Source organism: Coenobita brevimanus, chromosome 65, assembly GCF_032717465.1.
Source record: "Coenobita brevimanus isolate Jiangsu-jjx chromosome 65, ASM3271746v2, whole genome shotgun sequence".
NCBI classification, from domain to species: domain Eukaryota; kingdom Metazoa; phylum Arthropoda; class Malacostraca; order Decapoda; family Coenobitidae; genus Coenobita; species Coenobita brevimanus.
The window spans coordinates 47,355,274-47,373,455 of record NC_137018.1 but is presented as its reverse complement, the minus strand read 5'-3'; the positions used below and the strand labels follow the sequence as shown (position 1 = coordinate 47,373,455).

The 18,182-nt window shown below is 42.2% G+C and overlaps 1 protein-coding gene across 1 annotated transcript in view; it reads right to left on the bottom strand.

Moving 5' to 3' along the window:
• Positions 1 to 4,164: 4,164 nt before the first annotated feature.
• Positions 4,165 to 18,182, bottom strand: part of mTor (serine/threonine-protein kinase Tor) — a 154,293-nt gene continuing 140,275 nt past the window's right edge. Inside the window, exons 33-39 of the mRNA XM_080276419.1 lie at positions 12,641 to 12,845; positions 11,489 to 11,677; positions 10,873 to 11,094; positions 10,172 to 10,354; positions 8,194 to 8,424; positions 6,614 to 7,015; positions 4,165 to 5,016 (exon numbers count right to left, since the gene is read on the bottom strand). Of these exons, the coding sequence (XP_080132545.1) occupies positions 4,165 to 5,016; positions 6,614 to 7,015; positions 8,194 to 8,424; positions 10,172 to 10,354; positions 10,873 to 11,094; positions 11,489 to 11,677; positions 12,641 to 12,845 (2,284 nt within the window). The remainder of the gene's footprint in view (positions 5,017 to 6,613; positions 7,016 to 8,193; positions 8,425 to 10,171; positions 10,355 to 10,872; positions 11,095 to 11,488; positions 11,678 to 12,640; positions 12,846 to 18,182) is intronic.

Below are 18,182 nucleotides of genomic sequence, written 5' to 3'. Positions count from 1 at the left end.
CATATATGTATGTATGTATATATATATATATATATATATATATATATATATATATATATATATATATATATATATCATCCTATTCTACATTGCCCCATGAGGAGTGTAGGAGCCTGGGGCTAGGCAAGTTGGTCTTAACATTTAAGATGAGAATGATCAGCCTCACTCGTCCCTGAGTGGCATTACGAGAGCAATAACTCCAACCACCCCTTGGATATAAGCCTTCACCGGCTCAATCCAATCGGAGTGCCACAATTACCCACTAAACCACCAGGCACCATAACTGGTTATATGGTTACCACCCAGCATAGTAAATGGTTTCCCGGTGTACAGGACACCATTCGGCTTGTCAATCAGTGTAGAGCCACTGAGAGGCAGAAGGAACAGGAAAGAATGAAGAAAGACAGACAAAAGAGGGAGTATCGTCACCTGTAGGCAGAAGGACGAGGAAAGAATGAAGTAAAGAAAGACAGAAGAGGAAGGAAGGAAAGAAGGAAGGAGAGGAATGGGAAGACACCTGAGAGCAGCATTACACCGAGCGAGTGGACGGTGAGAGTCTCCACCTCTATATATATATATATATATACGGTATACTGTATATATATATATCCATCCATCATCCAATCCTACGATGTCCCATGAGCACAGGAGCCCGGGGCTAGGCAGTTGGTCCTGACGTTTAAGATGACATATTATCCCCTTCAGGGTACACAGTCCAAGAGTAGGGTACTGCAGTTCTGAACATTTAAGAGTAGGAGAATGTCCTAGTCTCCTGCCAACATTAAGAAAAAATAAAAATTAAAAAACAAAAAACATAAATCTCCAGTCACCTTTCAGAAACTTGAAGCCATGTTTACAAGGCAAAGCCAACACTCTTACTGGTGTACTATAGCATTAAGCCACCAGGTGACAAAATTAACATAAAACTAGCTTAAATTCTGCTCAGTCCCCACAAGCCTCCTTATAATTACATACCACTACTCCTCTCACCATTCCAAGCCTTCCTCCCCACATATACAATATTCAGTCATACAGTATACAGTACAGTATTATGCCCATTTTCATGACACCAAACAAATTCATGATTCTCTACAACATAAATATGTTTTAAACAGCACTAACTTCACCTCACAGTAAAAATCACATTCCATAAAGTCCAACTTAAGGGATCTGTTTATACTGGAGGAGTCTTTAGTACAAGAGATGTTCTTTAGTTAGATGAAACTGTCTGGTGACAGACTGATTAATATAAGAAACCTCATCTGCGTTAAAGGGTTAATAATTCTTTACAACATAATGAAGTTTTCAGCAGCATTACTCCATCATACATTACAGTAGCCATCTTACACAAATTCCATACAGTACAGTACTGGATTTATTAAATACTGAGGAAAACAAGTTATATTACATTTAAAAAGGAAGCAATAGTAACTATCAACACAATGGCAACGAGACATGACAGTTAGCACAGTACATAATTTACTCCAAATAACAACTGCAGTTCTGGTACAGTCAACAATGAAACTACAGTTGCTACGGAAAACACCGAGTACTATGACAAACTATGATTTCTCATTTTTGTCACTGTTACATTGCCATCACAATCATCATTACCTTCCTTTTCTCCCTCTTGCTCCATGTCCTCATAACTATTGACCTCTTCCTCCTCCTCCTCATGATCATGATGATGAACAACATCATATCATCATTTCTTATTGTACATTTTATCTCTAATCACTTCTTCATACTGCTTCTCTCTTCCTTTCTTGCAATTTCCACCACTCATTTTTCTTCATTCAAATTAACATCTAAGGTCCCTTCCTAAAGTGTCATTTCTGACCCTTTATTTAACCCACAAACTGCAACTAATCTCAGCAAAGGACCTGGCTCTGACTGCAATGTATCTCAAAGAGAATGATTATAATCGTATTTCCTACACTTTAATTTTTTTAGTGCTCATTATGGCTAAAATATAGAAATACAGACCTGGAAATTCTCCTATACATGTTTCAGTATACCTTCTTTATCTCATACTTATAAATTAGGAAATTTAGGACAATGTAGTGGCTAAGCTCTTACACATATCAACCTAAATACTGAAACACATGGTTATCACAATCTCTATGTGTCACTGTGACTGAGCCTACAAAATTTTCAACTCCATCCCACAGCCTAAATTATTTACTGTTTTACACACACTTACTCCTTTTATAATCCTCCAAGGTAATGCCATTACAGGAGCAAAATATCCCTTCACTTCCTCCCTGTCCTATGAAAGGAGAATGATGAACTGCAGAAGAGCAGTTTCTGCCTGCACTCCACTAGGTTCACATACAAAAGAACCTGAGGCCATAACAAAATCATCAACATTACATAAGTACTTACGTACTTTACCCCGCCATTTATATGAGTTATGAGAATTTAAAACATACATTCATTTATTCATCATCTAATCTTACTGCTCATAATACAAACTACAGTACAATTATTTTCCTGCCATTTGTCTGCTTTAACGAGTTCAAAACTGTTGGTATATTAACATAAATCTCTCACTACCACTATCACCATCACCAGAATTCACCATCTTCATCACCTTCTTTATCAACATCATCAATACAATTCTCCCACATCCTAAAACTGTTAAATTCAAGTACACTCCTAAATGGTTTACTTCAAACACCCTACCAAACTGTTCAATGCTCCAACACTCATCACTGTTCAGATTTACCATATTCAATTCTCTCAAACTGTTCAGTTTTACAACACTCCCAAGCTTTTCAATTCAACCACATTACCAAGCTGTTCAATTCTACTACTGACTATTTCACAATGTTGCCAAACCTCCCAACTACTGGTAAATCAATGGCACTAGCATGTCAGTAAACCTGGCAACTCAACAGTCTTGGTAAAGTCCCCAAAATAATCTATACAAACCCTAGTGTCTTTGCAAATATGGAACAAATAAATCAGCGATTTTAGTATCATCAAATCATCACATTCCAAGTCTTAATAATTCTTGTCATTGAATTATCAATCTCAGTAAAATTTCAAGTTTTAACTTTTCATGGTACTTCATATTATAAATTTCTGTTTTGATACATTTTCAGTCAGTATCTCTTAAACTTGTTTAATGCTACATGATTTTATTCACCACTGTGAAAGCTTACAAGGTCTGAGGGTTAAAACCTCAGCCTTTGTAATTCCCATCATTACATTTTCAGTCTTGTATTATTCAGCCATCATTAACCTTCCCTTTTTACTAGGGTAAACCTTGAATCTTGGCAAATCCTCGGATTTGATAAAATCTTACCATACATCCATATTCTAAATTTAAAAGCTTATGAAGGGAAAAGCAGGCCCCACATGTTTTACAGTTTTTTAAAGTACAAGATGAGTCTCTCTAATTTACAGCTGATTGCAATTCACGATATGATGTGAACAAATTATGTCTTATGCTCACAACTGTTCCAACTGCTTGCAGTTGTTCCACAAACAGTCTTGGAGATGAATTTTATAATTTGAAAGTGCAATGGTAAGGGCAAGCCTTCAGTACCTGACAGTCCCTTTGTGAAAAACATGATGTGAGATGTGTTTGGCCTCTTGCTCAATGCTACAAGTGCTCTGTAACACTGCATACAGGCCAACCTCATTTATGCTCACAACTGACCTGTAAATTACTGTCAGATTTTGCAATCTTCTGCACCATATACCTTCAACTTCTCAGTTTTAAGTATTTACTGCTCTGTCCCTTAACTCCTCAGCTAAATCACAGGGTTGTAAAGGTGAAGCCAAGCCTCCAGCTTCAATCATACTCTTCATTTTCTTAACACTAATCCCTTCAGTAAAATTACACCTTTAAAAATCTTCTTTTGTTATGGTCACACAGCTTTATCCAGCTTACTCCCTTCAGCTTGAAGACAATTTTCATTTTTGTTTTACTGATGCCAGATGATTCTGATCAGCTTAGGGAAAATTTTCTGAAACTGGAATGGCTATACACAGCCTTCATTAACCCCAATTACAACCAGGGCTCTCCTTTCCTGAATAACATTGGATAATAGTAATAACAATAAGCTACAAAAATATGTCACCATGTTGTTGCAGTAAATAGATCTCCTCAGACTGAAGGGGCTAAGAACACAGTATGGGTGCTAAATCTCATGTTCACCAGAATGGGCACCATCCAATATAGCACTGACACAAGTTCTGATGTGAGGTGGCCTGTGCTATCAACAGTTCCACCTGCTTGTGTACATCCAGTGGCTCATCCGTGCAGAAGTCTCGGCCAGTCAGCTTATCCCTCACACGCTGGACGATGGCCACGGCTTTCTTATTGAGTGCCTCTGATGCACCCGAGTCTTCACGTGTCAAGTCTGGCTTCTTGGTCTGTGATCCAGCTGGTGCACCACATGAGGATGACGATGATCCACTTGGGTCCATGATGGGGTCGGCGGTGGTGCTGGATGTCCCCTCTCCACCATCTCCACCTGTTGCTCCACCACCACCTGCTGCTGCCCCGCCTCCACCATCCGCCACAACTGACCGCTTGTTCTTGGGCTGTGTGTGGTCCATGAGGCGCCAGTTGAGCAACGGATCATGGATGAATGCTTCCAGCATGGCCATGAGGGAGTCCTTGTTGCGACGGATCAGCGACATCACTGACTCACACGTCATCCGGTATGTGCCGTCAATCCCCGTCACCTCCATCGCGTTGATCAACATGCGGGTTAACCGGAAAGGGATCTTTTCTGGAAACTTCTCACGTGTCATGGCAACCTCAAAGCAATCACCGAAGTCAATATGGATGATCTTGCCAGAGAGTTGGTCCAACATGAGGTTAGAAGGATGCCGATCACCTAAGCCCAGCACATAGCCAACCATAGACATAACAGCCAGGGAGCGAGTGTAGTTGGTGCGGCGGTCAAACCAAACCTCTGAAGATGGGCTCTTGAACCACAACAGTTTGGCCAGGTCATCACCTTGAGTGTGTTCCAGTGCATGCTCAAACACCTCAACCTGTATACACACAAACAGTAACATAAATAAGGAGACAGATATAGTAAGTCATCTTATTATACAAGTTCTCTTTTCACAGTTAGTCCACAATAAATCACAGAAAACTGCTATCACATGCTTCATTGCTACCGATAATTGATCTGCAAGTTTCCTTAGTTTACAGAGCCAACTGTATGGAAACACTTGTGATATTTGGAAACACCTTGATTTTTAACATGGACTACTTGCAAATTAATGAGATAAATATAACAACAGATATAAAGCAAAGATTTTAACGTAGAAAGTAAATCAGATATAACAGATTTCAACAGCTGTACAGTATACTGCTGTACCCTATCAAGATGGGGTGCTTCTGTTTTTGAATAAACTATCTGATGATAGCAAGTATAAAGTATCCACCCATCCATCCATCATCCAATCCTATGTTGCCCCATGAGGAGCAGAGGAGCCCGGGTTTAGGCAAGTTGGTCCTGACATTTAAGATGATAGTGATTTACAAGAGTATCCTTTAAGGGATAAAACAATGGAGAATAATCATTTCACCTCCCTCTATAGCATCAATCTATGACCTAATCCAATAAATGTAAATGATAATATTTTGCTTAGGGTATCTAGGTTAGGGCTAAATCAACCAATCTCCCCCCCCCCCTCCATCAATATCTTTTAACCTCCAAAGACCAATGTCTGATGGTTGTCAGTTTTCGGGTCCTGCTACATAAAGTCCTAATACTGGCGATCATGGGCTACTTTTTTTTTTTTTTTTTTTGAATGCTCATTCCTTCAACTTGTTTCATACCTAGGCACATAATTCATATTGATTTTAGTGATTTCTGCAAGGTTATTTGGTGAAAATAATGTATTTTCCAAAATTTTCCTACTTTCGTTCTTACACGAGGGGTGGCTTCTTATTTTATCTTTGACGGTCGATAGTGCAGTAACCATTAGACATATGAGAGTGAAATATACATTTTCAGGTGTGTAAATTCAAGCTTTTGAAATCTATAGGGCCAAAATTTACATTGGTGAAAGATGAAAAATAGGACCCAAAATGCAACTGGGGATAGTCAGAGTGGGAGATTTGTGGTCCTTACAGTAGGGGTTAATACAGTAGACCCTCACTATAATGGCCCTCAGTATATTGGATATCAATGTTACTGGACGCCAGGAAGCCCACCAAACTTTTGCTGGTTATAATGAACAATTGTGCAATGGGCATGTGTTTCCTACTCTTTTTACTCCAACCTGGCCTGAAACTGCCCTCTCTCCATCTGACTGCTAATGTTTAAAAACAGATTATATTAACACTGTACTAGTCATGAAGAAGTGCTATGACAAAAATGTGAAATAAGCTGAAAGAAGGTGAAAGCATGTGTTAAGTTAATGTAAAATGAGTACAGTTTACATTTTTAGCACTAGAATATGTTATTGTACTTATTTTCAAACATGTGCTTGAAATCCCACCTCAGGGAGGGGGGGGGGGGTCCTTGAATAAAACAGACTATCATCTTTACTGGACCAAGCTTCCCCTGATTAGTCTGTTAAAGAGGGAGTCTACTGTATACAGCAAGTACAACTCATCTGTCACTCTCTGCACTACCTTCTGCATGAGTGTAAGGTGCTCGAGGTCCTGAGCCATGCGCATCATAATCCTGTGCTCAATGTTCAGCAAGATCTTCTTCTTCTCCCGCCAGTCCCTGATCAATGCATGGAGTGTGTCACAGTGCGGCACCCATCCAATAAGGCCTGAGTTGGTGGACAGTGGTATGACAGCAAACCGCTGGATAGTCAGATTACGTCGGAATGTGTCAGGGTTGCCAATGAGGAGTGTATTGACAAGTCCGAACAGCTGCATGACCCTCTCATCCTGCCGCAAGTCCTCGTGGCCCTTCAGCAGGAAAACAAAATCACGGCCATTGCTGGCACGGATGACCAGCTTGCGTGGCCGCTGCTTCGAGGACAACACCTGCAGTGATGCCTGGACCTGGCTGATACATATGACCTAGGGATGGGACACAGGAGACAGGGTTCAGTTAATTTATGTCTCTCTCCAAGTATCTATTTATCTATCCATCATCATGTCAGTCAAAGCTATACAGTACTGAACCATACAACCTAACTGGCTATTGTGTATTTACTCTGACTTAACAGTTTGACTGATAGCTAAGTGTAGTCAGATTGATGAGTTAATTTAACCAGTAACCAACAATACTTATTCCTACTTGATAACTACGGATCAATTGATTTTTCATAAAATGATGACATACTATTCAAGTTGTGGGAGGGGCCCTGTTCCATCAGTTGAAAACAAACCAACTATAAGATGCTATCAATATCATTACCTTCATCCTAACCTGTAATCTACCTGGCCAATACATGTGGTCTGGGCAATGTACAGCTTCTCCCAAAATACAATACTGTACACCTTTAACCTCTATCTGCCAGGTAACGTCTATACATGTTACACAAGTGTCTTCCCGCCTCCATTTGAACCGGCCGCCACTTCATCTTGACACCAAAGGGTAGGGAGGGAATCCCTCAACAGCACACAGACGCAAGCCAGTCTGTTCCGTGCATTTAACAGGTGTAGAACGTTATCTTCAGGTTCCTATTTGTCTGATTCCATCCACGTTGCCTGTAGCCAAATGCATCATCCATTTCCAAGGATACTAGAAAAGGGCTCAGTGATAGTGCCATAAGGCATACCTTGCATGCAACAGTCTCTAGTTTATCTACTAATGAAGTTATCACGTTGAGAGCAAAGCCATAGTCGGCGCCGTGGGTAGACACACAAACACATCCTGCTTCTCTTCTTCATGTCATTACTCATCAATGCAACAACCTACAGACCTGGGGATACTTTCATTCACAAGAGGAAGAGTTGTTGAGTAATATGGTCTTTAATTTGTTTCCCTAAGTGCTATATTTTCCAAGACATTAAGGTTTAAAAACAAGCAATTTCAGGGAAAATGCCCGTAGTGAGGTGACGACTGTGTTAGAAACAGCCCGGCATTTGGGGGTTAAGGAAAACGTAATATTTTGGAAAACATGCCTACTTAATAAAAGAGGACTGCCTATACTGTTAAATGTTAACTGATAACCATTTGAGAGACGTAGATGTCTGGACAATCATCAGACTTCCACTACATACAACACTAAGGAGAAAATTCCACAGCTCACCGGTGCGTTCGGAGCATAGGATCCTGGTACAGCAATATCCAGATCCCGGCACTTGAGAAGGCGCGGAGAAACAGATTGCAGCTCAAGGGATGTAAGTTGTGGCAGCTGGCGTGAGATGCGGCGGAACACATGATAGTACAGGTCCCATGCCTGGTTCAGCTCACGCACGTTGCCAGACTGTTGGTATCGACGACACCATTCTTGTGCCTCCTGTAGGTCACGCCCATATGCCTGTGCCCGAACAGGTGAACGGTGATGGTGTGGGAAGCAAAGGTATGACAGATATGAGAACTGCTGTTCTGTTTACATTTGTATGTGAAATACCTATGGTCTTAAAGGAGGGTTACAATATGAGAAAACAGTTGTGAGGGTTACAGTATGAGAAAACTGCTGTCCATCCATACATACAGTATTGATAGGCAGTGTTCCAATGGTAAGCCTTGTTCACTTTATGTCTGCTTTAAAAGCTGTACATTCACTGAAAGTATTCTGATTAAGAAAAATAACCTAAGGGTTGCATCCATAACTTTTTAAAATCTCCCACCAAGGGCTCTTCTTTCAAGTTTAGGTCTTCACAGCATTTCACCAAAAAGTCCAAAGGGTAACATGAATTTATCATCATCCATCCATCCATCCATCATCCAATCCTATGGTGCCCCACGGGGAGCATAAGAGCCCAGGGCTAAGCAAGTTGGTCCTGACATTTAAGATAAGAGTGGCCAGCTTCACTCATCCCTGGTATAAAATTTGCACCGGCTCATTCCGATTGGAGTGCTGTAATTACTCACTAAACCACCAGGCACCATAACTTGGTTATATGGTTACCATCCAGCATAGTAAATGGTTTCCTGGTGTACAGGAAAGCATTTGGCTCGTCACTCGATGTAAAGTCACCCATAGGCAGAAGGAAGAGGATAGAATAAAGGAAAGTAAGATGGAAGAGGGAGTGAAAAGTCACCCATAGGCAGAAGGAGGAGGAAAGAATGAAGGAAGCAAAGACAGAAGAGGAAGGAAGGAAGAGAGGAAAGGGCAGACACCCAAAGCAGCACTACATCGAGTAAGTGGATATCTATTGTTTAATTTTCACTGGGGTAGGAAAACCTAAGGCATGGCTCCTTATCTTATTAGGGATGTGTGTCTGAGGAGAAGCAAGTCCTGGTACCACATTCATCTGACCCTGTGTCATATAGGCCAATAGACTGTTTGCACCAGAGGCAGGATTGCAATAAAACTTAACTGTTAATATAAGTGCTGTGCCCATCCACTACCTCATTCTCACTACTTTACCCATCTTCCTATCGACACCATCCTATCGCCAACCACCACACCTAATTAAAAATTTCCTCAAGTGTCTGTGACCTGCAGTCCATCACAGCATGCACTAACTCCAGGGTGGCTAACACCCCCTACGTAACTTCTTTCCTACTCATCTACCATCCTTCCTAACTACAGTACCGGACTTCCCTCCTACACATCTACCATCCTTTCTAACCATAGTACCTAACTTCTTTCCTATCCATCTACCATCCTTCCTAACTATAGTACCTAACTTCTTTCCTACTCATCTACCATCCTTCCTAACTATAGTACCCATTTTTTTTTTTTTTTTTTTTTTTTTTTTTACCTGTCTACCTGCTTACCTAACTCTCTTCATAACTACCTCCCTACTTTCCTTCTGTCCTTCCTAACTACTACTCTCCCAATCAATATCTCTATACCCTACTTTTCTATTGTACCTTTCTTCCTTCCTTTTGACCTTCCTATCTACTCTCTACCTACCCATCTACCATAAAACCTCTCTATACCCACCCTACCTTCCTTCTTTTCCTTTTACTTTCCCACCTACCCTTCTACCATTCAACATCTCTACACCCAACCTACATGTTTTTCTTCCTTCCTTTTTACCTTTCAACCTACTCTCTACTACCCTTTAACCATTCAGTCTCTCTACATCCAACCCATCTACCATCATTCCTACCTGATTAAAAGACATCTCCTTTAGTGTCTGTGGTCCACGTTCCATCATGGCATGCAGTGGCTCAAGGGTGCGGAACATCCCGGTCTCGTTTCTCTCCCCAAAGTAGAGTCGACTTGCCTCCTCCAGACCCTCATGCCAAATTTCATGCCACAGGATTGCCACCCGGATCAATTCTTCTGACACCTTTGGAGATAAAATGATATGACAGGATGTGTGGTTTAGAGGAATCAGGAATTTGTATCTGTATATTTTATCTACCTAATGTATACATACCTACCCAACTATTTGTCCTCCTATCCACCAATTCCTAACTATCCATCCACCTACCTGCCCTTCTACCTCCCCTACCATTTAAATTCCACCTTAACCTTGTACCGGGCAGGATATCACTGATATTTCTTTCCAGCTAACACCAGAGGATTATACTCGTATTCTGCTCACTATTCAAGAAAGGGTAAGAAACCATCTCAATTTAACCATCTGCAGGTCAGGATATTGTTACCTCAATCTGGCTAAACTCAGATTACTTCATTTAAATGACAGAAAACCCTGAATGACAAAGGGTAAATCTGAACTTGATATAGCCAAACCAAACCTAATCTAACCTACTGAAGCCTAACTTGACCAAAGCAAACCTAACCTAGCCTCCTATTCCAAAACTCATGTATTTCAGTCTACGTAATCTAGTCTAACCAACCTACCATCATGGCCTGGTGGACAAGGTTGGCTGAGTGTTCCCTCATGTTCTTAAGAATCTTCTCTGCTGCCTGTGAGCGTGCAGCCACACTGGACTTGGCAGCCACAGTTAGAGGATAAATTAGCGCCTGGGGGTGGTGTTTGCCAATGTCCATCAGCAGCTGGTGCACCAGTTTGCTCACCAATGATCGAGGGGTGTCAATACGTGCAATTAACTGTGGAATTACCTAGGGGAAAGAAGTGCTTTGTATTTTAAATGTTCAGATGAAATCTTATGTTTAAATTAGAGCAAATGACTAAAAAGTTTAATCAGATCAAATGTTCATGATGAACTGTGTTAAGATCAAATCAATGTTCAACTGTTTAAGTCATCAAATTTTCAAATTAAAGCAAATGGTCAATCCCCTGGCCCAGAGGTCTCCATACATGACCTCACCAAATGTAATCTGCCTCTGGGTACTCCTTTCACTACATTCACACCTGCAACTCTCCTCAGTCAATCACTCTCCTCTCTCCTCTCAATATGGTCAACAACAACCATAAAACAAACAAACAACCTTCAACAACAACATATTAAACCACCCTCCCTTCCATCTTCAACCCATCCTTCCAAAACCCTACCTGGAGCCATGTGTCTATTTGAATAGTCTTAAGTCCATCAACCAGTGCCTCGTGTACGCCGTGTTGGTGACCATGATCAAACCACACTGTCAGTAGCCTTAGTGTGTCCTGTAGGCTGTTGCCATCACTCAAAGAGATTGACCGAATGAACCCTTTAACTGCTGCCACAGTGAAGTCTCCTGCTGATTTCTGTAAATGGTGGTAATGAGTAAGGCTTTATACTTTAAATTCCCAGTATGTCTTCTTTTTTATGTTCTTTTCTGCAATTAATCTGCCAGTAAATTACAGAAAATGTCCGTTAAAGTTCCACTGCTACTTATACAGCTGATCTGCCAGTTCTCCCAATTTAATCACTGGCATACAAAATATATGTGATATTTTGAAGAACATCCCTAACTTATGATGAGAACTGCCTGTATTATCCTTATCTTCCATTTTACCTACTACAGTTCATCCACCATAACTTAGTGAAGGTGTCTGTTTTGCTGTCTTTCCCATCACTCAGTCACAGAACAAAATACTCTACTGTACTATCCTTCTACAACGCTTTTTAAAGTGTAGCACCATATTCTAATGTTAACCTCTTCTTACAGCACAATGGTAAAATATAATAATAAAGCTTTTACATCCATTCCATAATATTTCATGACTGGAACCATATAGGTGGTGGCGTCCATCATCCACTCACTTGATGTAATGCTGCCTAATTCTTCCTTAGCCTATATCATTCTTCTTCTGTGCCTGCCCTCCTCTCCTCCTATTTCTCCCCTCTTTTCTGTCACTTCTTATTGTTTTTCTTTCCTTTACAGGTGGGTTCAGATTGAGTGACAAGCCAAATGGTTTCCTGTAAGCCAAGAAACCATTTACAATGCTGGGTGGTAACCATATAACCAAACCATACGTGCTCCCTAAGTGTCAACAAGTGGGTTAGTGGAGGGTTAGTGCCCCTCCCCGTAAAACAAATACAGGTAACTCAAAGTCAAATGGCCACCCCTTACAGGATTATGGCATCTGGCAATAGATAGATATATAGATAGATAGAACCATATTCTAATGTTAACCTCTTGCTATAGTTTAGCATTCACAAAACAGAGGGAAATTTTTGGTCAAGATAATGTGAACACAGTATTCCCTGCCTGTATCTTTCCTAACCTTGCGCTTGCTGGGTGTGGTGGTGGCCGGCTCATCTAATTTCGCCTGGCCGGCTCTGTCTTTATAAAAGAGTATGGCCTCAAAGTTCATATATGCATATGCATGCCAGGCCTTGTAGCAGGTGTCATCAGTGTCCTTGGCATGGGTGTAGTATGTCAGGATCATACCGATATTTTCCTCATTCAAACCATGTAGCTGCTCGTACCTATGGGGGAAAGGAAAACAGACTTGAATCAGGGGTAGGGGAAAAAAAATAAATAAATAAAAATAAAAATCCTTGGTATATACTGTAAGCTGCTCATATCATGCAGCTGCTTATGAACCTGGGAATGTGAGAAAGATGCATAAGGTCAGATAAGGGTACATAATTAAACATGTGGTAATCCATCCCATCCATCCATTATATCCAGATACGTATTCGGCCCCAAACATCTGGGAAATAAATACCTATGTCCCTGCCTTATCTGTGGATAGGTCCTGGGGGTGGGGGTTGGGGGGTTGGGGGGTGGGGGAGGCAGCTGCAGCCCATAACATAAAGTTATGTAATACAAAGGAGACAGCCAGGGTGGGAGGGAGGAAGAAATCAGTTTACTCAATTATTCACATTCAACTACAGTAAAACCTCACTATAACGGACTTTGGGGCCCAAGCCATTCTGAAAAAGGAAAATTCTGATAAATGAGACATCCAAATTTCCCTCTGCTAACCTGCACTTTCTACAGTATATCAGACATTAGTCCAGATTGCACCAGCGGATTTTAAACTGTTTTCACTACCACTGCAGTACTGTATTGTACTGTACATTCACTACAATAATCAAATGGTACAATATACATAATAATATTGTACTGCACTCTGACAAACATGTCTTTTTTTTACCTTATTATGGTGAACATAATTGAAGTGGTCAGGCAGTCTGGACTGCTTCTGGCTTTACTGGACTTTCTCCGATATATAAGAATTTAGTCCTGTTGCTCCTCGATTCCAATAAAAGTGAATTCTCGTCTACTGAAGTCCGTTATATCGAGGTTTTACTGTACCAATATTTTGTGAAGAAAAATAATTCTGCATTATATCATTTACTTAAAGTGGAAATACATGAATATACAAAGCTTTCACCACTCTCTTGCATCTGCTAGGAGACAATCAGCTGACTTGGTGTCTCTGTTAGAATCTACCAATGCACTTGGCATGGTGCAATTATTTCAAGTTTCACATGTGTATACAAGGTCTGTCCAAAAAGAAACCAAACTTTTAAATAGCTTGCCAATGAGCTGGTATGGCATGTTCATGACAGGAGGGCTGTACAGGAACGACTTTGAGCTTTAGTCTGACACTAGCCACATCATGCTACGTCATTCAATCACCACGGTACACACGCTTGAGTGAACGTGTGTTTAGAGCACTTGACATTTTGTTGCAAGTTGAACAACGAAGGAGCAAATGTGTCTGCATGACATTCTGTTTCAAATTGCAAAAACTTTTAAGGAGACTTTTTAAATATTCCAACAGCCTTATGGGGAGGATTATCTGAGCTGTATGCAATGTCACAAGTGGTACCAGATGTTCAAATTGCGAAGAATATCCACCGAAGACAATCCCAAATCAGGATGGCCTTCCACATCAACAGGTGATGATCACGTTAAGAAAGTGAATTCTGTGATCTGTGAAAACTGTTGCCTTACTGTCCATGAAGTTTCCAAAAAAGCAGGCATCTGTAAAAGTTTCTGCCACACAATTTTAACCAAAGAAATGAAGATGCACCATGCTGCCGCAAAATTTGTGCTGTGTCTACTGACAAAGGAGTAAAAAGAGAACCATGTCACAGTCAGTCAGGAGCTGTTTGATTGTTCAAATGCTGATGAAAACTTCTGAAAAATATCATAACAGGTGATGAAACATGGGTGTACAGTATAGCTACAAAGTTGAAACAAAGAGGCAGTTGTCGCAGTGGGTTGGAACAGTCACTGTGGAGGGGATGAGGGACTTAGTCACTAAAATGTGAAGGTGATGATATCTTTTATTATTAGAAACGCTTCATTCATCATGAGTTTGTTCCACATGGTCAGACAGTCTATAAAGAATTTTACTTGGATGTTCTGAAGTGTTTGAGGGAGGAAGTGCGAAGGAAGAGGCCTGAAGTGTGGACAAACAAAACCTGGATGCTGAACTTTCTAATGTGTCACTCCTTATCCATGACTTTTTGGCAAAGCACAAAACAACCATCGTCCCCCAGCCACCTTACTCTCCAGATTTGGTCCCTGCAGAATGCCCCCCCCCCCCCAAAATGAAATCCACCCTGAAAGGTTGCTGATTTCAGAGAACAGAAGAGAAAGAAGAAAGTTTATTAAAAGAACTGCATACCACCTCTAAACACATTCCAAGATGTGTTCCAGAACTGGAAAAACATTGGGAACACTTAATGAACAATGAAGGGGATAATTTTGAAGGAAATGAGTAAGGCAGATCACTCTCATCTTAAATGTCGGGACCAACTGCCTAGACCCGGTCTCCTGCACTCCACATGGGACAATGTAGGATTGGATGATGGATGGATAGATGAACAAGGCTCAGAGTTGCGGGTTAAGCAATATACAGTAATCCCTCTAATATCCGAACGCCCAATATCTGAACATCCCCACTAACTGGACATAATCGTCCCAGAATCCAATATTCCCAAAATGGTCCGAAAACCGCAAAAAATTCGGAAAAAAAAATATGAATTTTTCCTGCCCGTAATTTGAACTTGGCGCGTGGGCCGCGGGACAGCTTTGTTGTGGCGCGTCATTCCTCCGACGTCTGCTAGAGCGTCCCTGCATCCTCCCCACTTTCCACGTGTCTCTCATCAGAAGTGCACGCTCGTCGTCATGGCTGCCCACGTGCTCACTTTTGTGGTGGTGCCTTACCTGCTGCAGGCACTCCTGCTGCTCTCGTGTCTCTCCTTCATGTGTGTGATGATGGCCCCGCCGCCTGGGAAGAGAAAGAGAGTGGTGTTGACTCTGGAGAAGAAACGGGAGATATTAGAGAAAGTAGATGCGGGGTGGTCTTCTTCCCACATCCTCCGCAAGTTCAACCAGGCCCGATCTACTTTGTTCGATATTAAGAGATCCCGAGACAAACTCATGCAGCACACGGCTGACTTCTCGTCGAGAAGCAAACGCAACGTGGAGAGGAAGGTGATGTTTACTCCCAAGTTTGCTGAAGTCGACCGCTCCACGTTGATTTGGTATAGACAGCAACATGCTCCTGGTGTGATGGTACGTGGTACAGAGCTGAAGGCTGCTGCTGAGAAGTTCGCCAGGCTTCACGACGCCCTACACTTCAAGGCATCCGAGGGTTGGCTATTCGCGTTCAAGTTACAGCATGGCCTTACCAACCGTAAAGCTCATGGCGAAGCTTTGGACGCTAACGAGGATGGAGTTGATGAGTTTCGGCACAAGGTGAAGGGCTTGATCGACAGGGAGGGCCTCACTCTCAGTCAAGTCTACAATGCTGACGAAACTGGTTCATTCTATCGCTCTTTGCCAACAAACACTCTAGCCGAGGAGACAGAGAAGCGTGTACCTGGCCGCAAGCTCTCCAAGGAACGGATATCTGGTTTGTGTAGTGCCAATGCTAACGGCATGCGCTGGCTTAAGCCCGTTATTGTTGGCCGTGCAAAGCAGCCTCGGTGTCTTCGTGGGGTGATGGATGTCCTTCCTGTTGTTTGGTACCATTCTTTGAAGGCATGGTTTACAGCCCAGATCTTCAAAGACTGGTTCCACCGCCACTTCATCAAGGAGGTCATACATTACCAGACGGAGACACTAGGGAATCCAGCGCAACCAGGTAAAGGCCCTCCTTCTCCTCGACAATGCACCTGCCCACCCGTGCGACAAGGACTTGGTGGCTGAGAATGGCCGGATTAAGTGCATGTTTCTGCCACCTAATACGACTGCTCTCATCCAACCAATGGGCCAAGGAGTGATCGTGGCAACAAAGCGCCTATACCGAAGGAAGTTCCTGGACAAGGTGATGGTAGTTCTCGAGGACGAGGACAAGCGAGGCCAGTGGACTCTGGAAAATCTTCGCCGCTACAACATCAAGTCTGCAATCTACAACTGGGCCAGTGCATGGAAGGAAGTCCCTGTCAAGACTAGAAAATGGTTGGTCTCGTCTGCTTCTCGGAACGGATGTGGAGTACGATTTCCTAGGTTTTGACATGGATGACTTCCACGTACATCTACGCACACATGGCGATGATGTTGATGTGGACGATGTGTGTGAGTGGTTGGATGACGACGAGGGCAATCCTGGGTATCAGACCATGTCTGATATCGAGATCGCATCTTCAGTTGCAGGTATCAGTACCCAGCTTGAAGATTCCGACGAGGACGGCGACGATGATGCGGACTCCTCTCAGCATGACACAACTCCAGCCATCCCCAAGCTGAGCACACTCCGGGAACATCTAGAGTTCATTCTCGACTACCTGGAACACCCGGACTGCGACAGGGAGATGGGGCCCTTGGGACTTGTGGAGGAAGTGCGTGCTTTCAGGCAGCACATCATCAATCATCAGAATCATCGTTCCTTGCATCAATCAACGATTGACAGTTTTTTCAGGCCCGTGACCCCCGCTGTGCCCAGCCCTGGCTCCACTCCGTTGCCTCCTCAAGACAGGCCCTCATGCTCCGAGCCACAGCCCAGCACATCAGCCACGGTGGAGTCACCGCTCGACGTGAGTTTGCGTCTATCTTCAGAGTCGTCTGCAGTGGGTACGCCATCACCACGACCCAGCGACGCACCCCTAGGTCACCTGCCAGTGATACTCTCGGACTCTGACAATGATTAAACAGCAAGAGCTTCTCCACTAGACCACACGGGAATTTATTGTTGTGCAGTGAAAAAAATAGTGCGTTGTGTTACGGATTTACAGTTGAGTGAAAAGACAATTTTTGAACTAAATTTAACGTAAATAGACTTGTTTGTTTTTGCTTTAGAAAATGGTTAGAAGAGTGGGAAAAGTTAAAGTGCAGAGTGCAACACTTAGTAAGTTACAATGGAGCATAAGTTAGACAAGAGTGCGCACTATGAAGAGAACGGACTTCTGAGTGCGAATGACTAAGTTCAGTGCAAGACTTCATGAACAGTGTACTGCAAGTGTTTCAGGAAATCCTTCTTACTGTCAGAGTCTGAGAGGAGGTGGTTATTCATCGAGATGGCCATGGACTTGCTGTAAGTAGGCAGAATGTTTCATACTGTACTTTACTGTATTTTCCATACTATACTTACCTCAAACACCTCATTTCACTCTTTTATGTCCCTTATTGGTGTGAATATGCTGTGTCTTAGGTGCTATGCATGTGCAGTAGGAAGGTGTTTTTCTGAGTTAGGCTAGGTTAGGGTCCATAAGTACCAGTCCAGGAGCCAGGGACTTGTAAGTACCCAGAATGTTGAATATTGTATGAACCTATCTCAAAAACCTCATTTTATGCTTCTTTTGCATTTATTTCAGTCTTTTATGTCCCTTATTGGTGTGATTTGGGTCTTTAATAGGTGC